The sequence below is a fragment of the Chiloscyllium plagiosum genome, chromosome 4, assembly GCF_004010195.1.
Source record: "Chiloscyllium plagiosum isolate BGI_BamShark_2017 chromosome 4, ASM401019v2, whole genome shotgun sequence".
NCBI lineage: Eukaryota > Metazoa > Chordata > Chondrichthyes > Orectolobiformes > Hemiscylliidae > Chiloscyllium > Chiloscyllium plagiosum.
The window spans coordinates 13,206,127-13,215,787 of record NC_057713.1 but is presented as its reverse complement, the minus strand read 5'-3'; the positions used below and the strand labels follow the sequence as shown (position 1 = coordinate 13,215,787).

Sequence of the window (9,661 nt, the reverse complement as noted above, 5' to 3'; positions counted from 1 at the left end):
CTCTGTTCTTCTTCACCCTTCCCTTCTTTGTAACGGGGACAGGCTCCGTGCCAGAGACCTGTGCCCCGTTACTTACCCCTGGTAAGTCATCCCCCCAACTACTTCCCTAAAGCTCCGATCTATGACCCCCTCTGCCTCCCGAATGATCCTAAGTTCATCCAACTCCAGCTCCAGTTCCCTAACACGGTCTTGGAGGAGCTGGAGATGGGTGCACTTCCTGCAAGTGTAATCAGCAGGGATGACCATGGCATCCCTCACCTCAAACATGTTGCAAGACGAACATTGCACTGCCTTCACTGCCATCCCTCTAAATGTAACCTTTTAAAAAAAAAACTAGGTCTAACGAATAGAACAAGCAAAATGCAGCACTTACCTACTTACCACAACGGGTCTTATTATTAGGTTAGAGGAGGAGGGCAGGTGGGAGGCACTACCTCTATAGTGCCTCGGGTTCCTCTCCTGCGCCCTTTTATAGGGAAAGAAACCTATCCAGGTAAGCTAGCGCCACACCAGCTTCCAGGTCCGCTCCGCGCTTTTTTTTTTAAAAACTTTCAAATTTAAACCGTTAAACAAACGTCACCGAGCCTTCAAGCAGCCACTGCCAAACAGCCCTTAACTGCTCCGCTGAGAGAGTGAGAGTTAAGACGTGGCAGCACAGCTTGGTCAAGTGGAATATCTAGCCTGAAGGATGTGCCTCTGATATGTGGCAAGTCATGGACCCTACCAGGATCCTCTAGGTGATCACATGTGCAGAAACCCGAGCTCTGAGTTTTTGGAGCTCAAATGGTGGCAGGGCACACTGTAGCATGTCCACAAGGCCAAGAGCTATGTGGGTTACATTTTCGGAGAGGTAGTCACTTTGCAGCTGAAGGGCAGGCCGCAAGAAACAATCTGGTTGTGCTGGAATCCCCAGGGATTCCACTCACAAATCGGCTTTCGTTTTTAAAAGCTGAGGAGGTGCTGATTCCTCAAGGGAATGCATTCAGAGCCATCTTTCAGGCACCATGAGCAATTCAGCCGACCAGGAGAGGAGGAAGAGCGATACTGATCGGGAATTCATTAGTGAGGGGAAAAGATAGGCATTTCTGTAACCACAGTCACAGCTCCACATTGGCATGTTTTATTTCTGATGTCAAGATTAAGGATGTGACAAAGTTGCTGCAGGAGACTGGCAAGAGATAGCAGGGGTATACAGCCAGTGGTCATGGTCCATGTCGCTGCCAATAGCTTAGTCAGGAAGTGGGCGCTGCAATCCGAATTTAGGGAGTTAGGTAGAAACTTGGAAGCAGGTACCTCAAATGCAACAATCTCTGGATTACTCCCAATCACGTGCAAGTAACTATAAAAACATAAGGCAAATGAATGCGTAGCTCAAAAGATACAGTAGAAGGGAGGGTTTTAGATTCCTGGGACTAACCTATAGCATTTGGAGAAGCTGGGGGACCAGTTGTATCTGAACAGGCCTGGGACTGAGTTCCTTGTAGGGCTTTCTGAAAGCTACTGCCATTGGATAGATTTTAAACTAATTTGACAGGGGTGTAGGAACCAAGAGAAAATATTGGACAAGAGGTTCAAAAAATACTTGGAAAGATAGGTAGCACTAGCAGAGAGAATAGTCAGAGTATGGGAGAAAGTAGTGAATTCTAAATCAGGGTTACTACAGTGCAGCCAGTTGAATGCACACAGTAAATAAGGTTGGGGTTCTGGATGTAGGTTTGTTCACTGAGCTGGAAGATTCGTTTTCAGATGTTGCGTCACCATACTAGGTAACACCTTCAGTGAGCCTTCAGATGAAGCATTGGTGGTGTAGCCCACTTTCTATTTATGTATTTAGGTTTCCTTGGTTTAGTGATATCATTTCCTGTGGTGACATGATTACCAGTGGTGATGTCATTTCCTGTTCTTTTTCTCAAGAGGTAGTGAATGGCCAAGTCAATGTGTTTGTTGATAGAGTTCGGTTGGAATGCTATACTTCTAGGAATTGTCGTGCATGTCTCTGTTTGGCTTGTCCTAGGATGCATGTGCTGTCCCAGTCAAAGTAGTGTCCTTCCTCATCTGTATGTAAGGATACCAGTGAGAGAGGGTCATGTCTTTTTGTGTCTAGTTGATATTCATGTATCCTGGTGGCTAGTTTTTTGCCTGTTTGTTCAATGCAGTGTTTGTTAAAGTTCTTGCAAGGTTGGGGTGTAACAGACACAGACTGTCATGTGGAATTATAATGTGGTAGTGATAGAGACCTCACTCAATGAAGGGCTAGACTTGGTATTACATATTTCTGGGGACAAGGTATATAGAAAAGGAAGGGAAGGAGGAGGGGTGTCTATATTGGTTAAGGAGAGCATTGCAGTGCTGGGGAAAGAATATGTCTCAGATAGTTCAAACACAGAATTAACGAGGACAGAGCTAAGGAGCAAAGGAAGGTGCAATTAGATTGTTAGGTGTAGCCTACTGATCATCAACTAGTGGAAAGGATGTAGAGGAACAAATCATGGGAGAAAGTACTCCGTTTGGGGACCCTGCAGCCTCCTGGACTCAATATAATTGAGTTCAATAGTTTTAGGTAAAAACCAAAAGACCTGCAGATGGTGTAAATCAGAAACAAAAACAGAAATTACTGGAAAATCTCAGCAGATACTGCCAGAACTCCTGAGCTTTTTCAACAATTTCTGTTTTTGTCAATACTTTTAGGGCCTGAGCAGCATCTCGCATGTCCTTACCCCAACGCCCATGCACCAGGCCTTGTCATCATATGGGCTGCTACTACAAACAACCCATTGTCAGTCACTAATTGTCCCCATTAGCCGCTATTAATTCTCCCAGACTGACCTTTACCTATTCCTCGGTCTAAGAGAACGTGAGGACTGCAGATGCCGGGGATTAGAGTTGAGGTATCGTTGGAAGAGGCTTCGCAGTAAGGTTTTAATCAACTAGGATTATAGGATGCCCGATGAAGAGCTTTTGCCCGAAATGTCGATTCTCCTGCTCCTCAGATGCTGCCTGACTGGATGTGATTTTCCAGCTCCACACTTTTCCACCCCAATCTGCCCAGTGCTGTTTTCTCTCTTTGGGCTTTAACTCCACCTGTCACTTCCTTCTCCCACCTCATCTTCAGCATATAGCCCAACCTTTTCCTAGCTACAATTAGTTCTGAAGAAGGTCACTGGATCTGAAATGTTAACTCTGCTTTCTCTCCACAGATGTTGCCACACCTGCTGAATCTTTGCAGCAATTTTGGTTTCTGTTTATATCATTCTCTATGTTTAGACTGGTACAAGGATAGGGCTTTTGTCCAAAACATCGATTCTCCTGCTCCTCGGATGCTGCCTGACCTGCTGTGTTCCACCAGAGGAAGTGATGGAGGCTAGTACAATTACAACATTTAAAAGGCATCTGAACGGGTAGATGAATAGGAAGGGTTTAGAAATATGGGCTAAATGCTTGCAAATGGGACTGGATTAATTTAGGATATCTGGTCGGCACGGACGAGTTGGACTGAAAGGTCTGTTTCTGTGCTGTATGACTCTAAAAGAGACCACACAATGATTTATTATAAAAATAGAGCTTGCTGGAAAAGCTCAGCCAGTCTGGCAGCACATGTGGAGAGAAATCAGAGTTAACATTTCGAGTCTAGTGACCCTTCCTCGGAACTCAAACTCAGTTCTGATGAAGGGTCACTTGACCGGAATCGTTAACTTTGATTCCTTTCCTGATGCCATTCCTAATGAAGGGCTTAGGTCCGAAAACATTGAGTCTCCTGCTCCTCGGATGCTGCCTGACCTACTGTGCTTTATCCAGCGCCACGTTTTTCAGCTCTGCTGAGCTTTTCAGCAATCTCTGTCTTGTTTTGGGTCTGATTTGCAGCATCCAACAGTTCTTTCAGTTTTTATTTAATGATTTGTTAACAGGATGTTCATACTGTTTTAATAAACTGAGTATCAGCAAAGCGTAGTGCGCAAGATTCTCCCAAAGCCATAAAAGGTACATATTCTGCTAACAGTGTGTGAGTGAAGTGGGGGAACATACTGTCAATAGATTAAAAATCACACAACACCAGCTTATAGTCCAATAGGTTTTTTGGAACCTGATGGACTATAACCTGGTGTTGTGTGATTTTTAACTTTGTCCACCCCAGTCCAACACCAGCTCCTCCACATTGTAAATAGGTTGTTGTTCTCAGCATAAATTTCTGCAGAAACAAATACCGACCTGTACTGCTTTCAGGGCACCACGGTTTGAGAAAGACATTTTTTTTGTGCATAGCTCAGGCATTTTATCAAAGGTGGAGGGACATACAAATCAGAACACAGTACCTCTGGTGAGCTCCACTTCCCCTCGTCAAACAGGTCACCAAGAACGAATACCACATCCGGTTGAAATAACCATGAAGCAGTCTGAAAAGCCCGCTCCATTTGCCATTCCCTGGAGGTGAACAGAACAGCACAAATTTCTAGCATTACTGTTTGCAGCATTGTGCAAGAAATGTTACAAATTTGTAACTTGTCCTCCCAGTCTTACATAACTGCAGCCACTGAACCTCAGAGTAGGTCAAACGCTTAAATGCTTGGTGACGTGCAAAATTAGATTAGATTAGATTACTTACAGTGTGGAAACAGGCCCTTCAGCCCAACAAGTCCACACCAACCCACCGAAGCGTAACCCATCCAGACCCATTCCCCTAGATTTACCCCTTCATCTATCACTATGGGCAATTTAGCATGGCCAATTCACCTAACCTGCACATCTTTGGACTGTGGGAGGAAACCGGAGCACCCGAAGGAAACCCATGCAGACATGGGGAGAATGTGCAAACTCCACACAGAGTTGCCTGAGGCGGGTCAGGCGAGAACTGAACCCGGGTCTCTGGCACTGCTAGGCAGCAGTGCTAACCACTGTGCCACCGCTATTGGAACTGCAGGATTGAAGGAAAACTAACAGAGGTTATTCCTGCTCCAGAACCTCTCAAAAGTTCAACTCCACCAGGAAGGAATTCAATTTAATCCTCTCCCGAGTACAACACTGATGTCAGATTAACCTTGCATTTACCATTGCTATTAAAAGGGAGGGGAAATTAGTCAAATTCCTTTTTACAGGATGTCAATTTTATTTAGTCTTTTTCCATATTTTACAAATGATTGATCTGTAGACTGCAGATTTACTTACGGCTAGAGTTTTGACCATATGATTTCGGCTTTGATGCCCTGTGGCAGTTTTAGTGCTGAGTGAAAATTGCTTAACTTGCATGACTAGATGTGAAGAGAAAAACTAGCTTTGAGTTTACAGGAAATTCTGAGGAAGCAATCTGCACAAAAACATAAGCCTGACGTTTGATTTTCCAAATGCTGTTGAACTTGCTGTTTGCATTTCATCACCTCCTGCATTGCTGCATTGGATAACATTTATTTAATTTTGCACCACTGCATGTTTGCATTCTGATCAGAACTCATCGTGACAATTTGCTCCAATGCTAAGAACACAAATAAATTTTGTACATGAGGTGACTATTACAATTTTGAAATCAGGATATGCCACCATGTAGGATTTATTTTCTTTAAATGCTGATCGTTTATTTCCTAAAGGTGCAGGGAGTGGCTGAATAGGCTGGCGCTATTTAGCCTGGAATGTCAGATGCTGAGGGGTGACCTATAGAGGTTTATACAATCAAGAGGAGCATGGATAGGGTGAATAGCTAAGGTCCTTTTTCCCCAGAGTAGAGGAGTCCAAAACTAGAGGCTATTGGTTTAAGGTGAGAGGGAAAAGAGTTGGAAGAGACCTAAGGGGCAATGTTTTCTCGCAGAGGATGGTACGTGTATGGAATGAACTACCAGAGAAAGCAGTGGAGGCTGGTAGAATTACAAAATTTAGAGTCATAGAGATGTACAGACCCTTCGGTCCAACTCGTCCATGCCAACCAGATATCCCAACCCAATCTAGTCCCACTTGCCAGCACCCAGCCCATATCCCTCCAAATCCTTCCTATTCATATACCCATTCAGATGCTTTTTAAATGCTGTAATTGTACCAGCCTCCACCACTTCCTCTGGCAGCTCATTCCATACACATACCACCCTCTGTGTGAAAAGTTGTCCCTTAGGTCCCTTTGATATCTTTCCCCTCTCACCCTGAACATGTGCCCTCTAGTTCTGGACTCCCCCACCTTGGGAAAAGACTTTGTCTATTTACCCTATCCATGCCCTTCATTATTTTATAAACCTCTATAAGGTCACCCTTCAGCCTCTGATGCTCCAGGGAAAACAGCCCCAGCCTATTCAGTCTCTCTTATAGCTCAAATCCTCCAACCCTGGCAACATCCTTGTAAATCTTTTCTGAACCCTTTCAAGTTTTACAACATCTTTCCGATAGGAGGGAAACCAGAATTGCACACATCTGGATGGGTTTATGAATAGGAAGGGGTTAGATGGATATGGGCCAACCGCTGGCAAATTGGACTAGATTAGATTAGGGTATCTGGTTGGCATGGATGAGTTGGACCGAAGGGTCTGTTTCCGGGCTGTACATCTTTGTGACTCGATGTAAATATGAGGGGACCTCTTGTGGCTTAGTGGAAGTGTCCCTACCCCTGCACCTAGAAGTCTGGGTTCAAGTCCCACCGGCTCCAGAGGTGTATAATAACATGTCTGAACAGGTTCATTAGAAAAATAGGTCAATAATTAAAAAGGTAAACATTATTCTGCAAACCAGCAATAAAATGGAGAGTTAGCAGCTTCCAAACAGCTGGGACTAAGGGTCTGATGTTGTATGTGTCTGAAAGGGTCTAATACTGAGGACTGCCTTAAGTTCCACCCACGATGGTGATGTTGTATGGATTTGTGGGCAGAATATTTCAGGATCACAAAGGGGTGAGCCCGCCGGAGGTCTCTGGTACAATATCTAATGTAGGCTGTAATTAACTGTTAAGAATACAATAGGTTTTGTTAAATACAGGAGATTTGGGAGATTCTTCCCTTCTTTAGAAGTGGTCTTCCGCAGCACACTGGACCCTGTAGTTTGCTACATTTAAACATGATTGTGTTAGTAACCTTAGCAGCAGCTCCAACAGTGTCGCACACTGGCGTGCCTACAGAACAGTGGGAAACATGAAGTGGGCTGATAGATTCTGTCTGCAGGATTGTATTAAATTAAAAGGTTTAAACATTCACTCCCCTCAGCATAACACTCTCCTGTGGAGTACCGAGGGAATGCATCACAAATCCCTTCTGCTCTCTCAGTTGTATGTAAAAGAAGTCCCATGGTGGGGTATTTGCACAATAGCATAAGTATTCCAGCCAATATTTATCCTTAAGTCAATGTCATTATAAAAAACAGATTATCCAGCCATTATCAGATTACTGTTAGTGGCCGTTTGCTATGTGCAAATTGGTTACCATGCTTCCTACGTTACAATAGCTACTGCACTTCAGAAGTAATTAATCAGCGATATAGTGCTTGCGCACTGAGGCTGTGAAAGGCACTTTACAAATGCAAGGCTTTCTCTCTGAGCTAACTGTCAAAATGCAGCCATTTCTTATTATGTAAGTTGCTTTTCAAAGCATGACACCAGCGACACTGGAAGAAGGTCTTTGCCTGCGAGTGCTATTAACTGGGTTTCAAATCTTGTCCAGTACCTGGTCAAAGTACATTAGCTTTTCTCTAAAACAGAGGGATCTTTCTAAATAAGTTACCCCATGCAACTATTTATAGCGATAGGATAGTCAAGAAATATCAGTAATGCATTTAAATGACTGATTTGTGTCGAGATCCACACTGTGTGAGCTATGGAATCATCACTGTGGAGAAGCACCAGCTGCCTATAGCACTCTGTTTCTATAATGGGCTGGCAAACAGTGATCTCTGTCAGCAATGCCCTCTGGGTGCAGACATCAAACCTGCTAAACCCTGAATCAATGAATGTGATATGAGATGCCTTATCCATGCCCAACAATGACCACGTTAGCGAAACAAGGTATGATTATTCCCCCATTAACCTCGGTTGAGGGTGGGGGTGGTTGCTGGCATTGTTAACATAGATCGTTCAAACAAGATGAGATTAGGTTGTAGATTTGTTTGCCGAGCTGGTGTGGTTTTCTGCAGACATTTCATCGCCTCGCTAGGTGGTATCATCAGTGCGTCTTCGATACGGTGTTGGTGGTCTGCCCCCGCCTGCTATTTATGCACCTCTGTTTTGGGTACTTCCTGTTCTGTATCTGAGTGGTTTGTATATGGGGTCCAGTTCAAGGTGCAGAGTACCAGGCTTCAAGGAATTCTCACACGGGTCTCTGTTTAGCCTGTACTAGAATGGTTATATGATTACAAATCTTTTCAAAAACAAAATGAGATTTTCAAAATCAAAGGACTTGTTGATCAGGAGCCAGTATAGGTCAGCACTTAATTAGCATGAATGGCAAGGAAATGGAGCTTGCTGGGAGTTTGGACATTGGCAGAGTTTTGGATGACCTCAAGGTTATGCAGCATACATTATGGAATGAAAGCATGAAGTGAACCAGCCAGCGGTTAAGTCTGAAGGCATCAATGAGGGTTTCTGAAGCAGATGAGCTGAGACGGAGGCAAAGTTGAGCAACGTTATAGAGGGAGAAAACAGTGCTCCTTTAGAGTCAGTTTCTTTTTTGGGGGAATGAAATGAATTCCAAAATGTGCTGACTACTTCCTGTGTGTCTCAGGAAATGATCACAATTTGAACTAGGGTAAATCCACAAAGTGAGCCTGAGAATATGACCAGTTCTGTCAAATGGTAGAAACCAGGCAGCAAATAGTTTTGGGTGTAAACTTCCATTAAAAGTTTCCTGACTCTGACCAAAATGCATTTATGTTACTAATGGAAACCCTAACCCCACCCCCACACCACCTGCTGTGAGGGAATACACTGTGATCAACAATCAATATGTTCATGTCAGTTTGCAGGTTCATTTCCACCAGTAAACTCCAGTTTAATAATATCTTCTGAGTTCGCCACTCATTGGCTCTTTCCTATGGCTGACATGACATTCCTTAGCTCCAACAGTCTACATAAATTAAAACATCTCCATCTGTATTTAATGCAGGAACAGCAATCTGCTTCTCATTTCCATACCTTTTCTGTGCAGCATCTGACCCTTGCTGTTTCTTCTTAACAATTTTTTTTTTCGTTCATGATGTGGAGGTGCTGGTGTTGACTGGGGTGGACAAAGTCACTTGATAAAGGAACAGCATTCCAAAACCTTTGTGATTTCAAACGAAACTGTTGGGCTATAACCTGGTGTTGTGTGACTTCTGACCTTTTTGATTTGTGTATGCGATGTGGATGTCACTAACTAGGCCAGTATTTATTGCCTCTCTTCAGGGCAACTAAGAGACGTTGCTGTGGGTCTGGAGTCACATGCAGACCTGACCAGACCAGGTAAGGTTGGCAGATTTCCTTCTCTAGTAATGAACTAATGTCTTTTTCTTTACTCCAATGAACATGGCAATTAGATGAGCTACTTATTCCCTTTTAAACTGAATTCAAATTTCACCATCTGTAGTGGTGGGGGGGGTGAGGATTTGAAGGAGAAAGTGAGGACTGCAGATGCTGGAGATCAGAGCTGAAAATGTGTTGCTGGAAAAGCGCAGCAGGTCAGGCAGCATCCAAGGAACAGGAGAATCGACGTTTTGGGCATAAGCCCTTCTT

At 43.9% G+C, this 9,661-nt stretch overlaps 2 protein-coding genes across 4 annotated transcripts in view; both read right to left on the bottom strand.

Annotated features, from left to right (window-relative positions):
- LOC122548863 (centrosomal protein of 290 kDa-like) overlaps positions 1-9,661 on the bottom strand; it is a 41,426-nt gene that overhangs the window by 4,535 nt on the left and 27,230 nt on the right. The gene's annotated exons all lie outside the window — the stretch shown is intronic.
- mppe1 (metallophosphoesterase 1) overlaps positions 1-9,661 on the bottom strand; it is a 56,479-nt gene that overhangs the window by 45,770 nt on the left and 1,048 nt on the right. For 2 of the 3 annotated variants that reach the window (XM_043687742.1, XM_043687744.1), the window contains exon 2: positions 4,311-4,419. The exons of the other annotated variant lie outside the window; for it this stretch is intronic. In XM_043687742.1, coding sequence (XP_043543677.1) covers positions 4,311-4,419 — 109 coding nt within the window. The remainder of the gene's footprint in view (positions 1-4,310; positions 4,420-9,661) is intronic. 3 annotated transcript variants of the gene reach the window in all.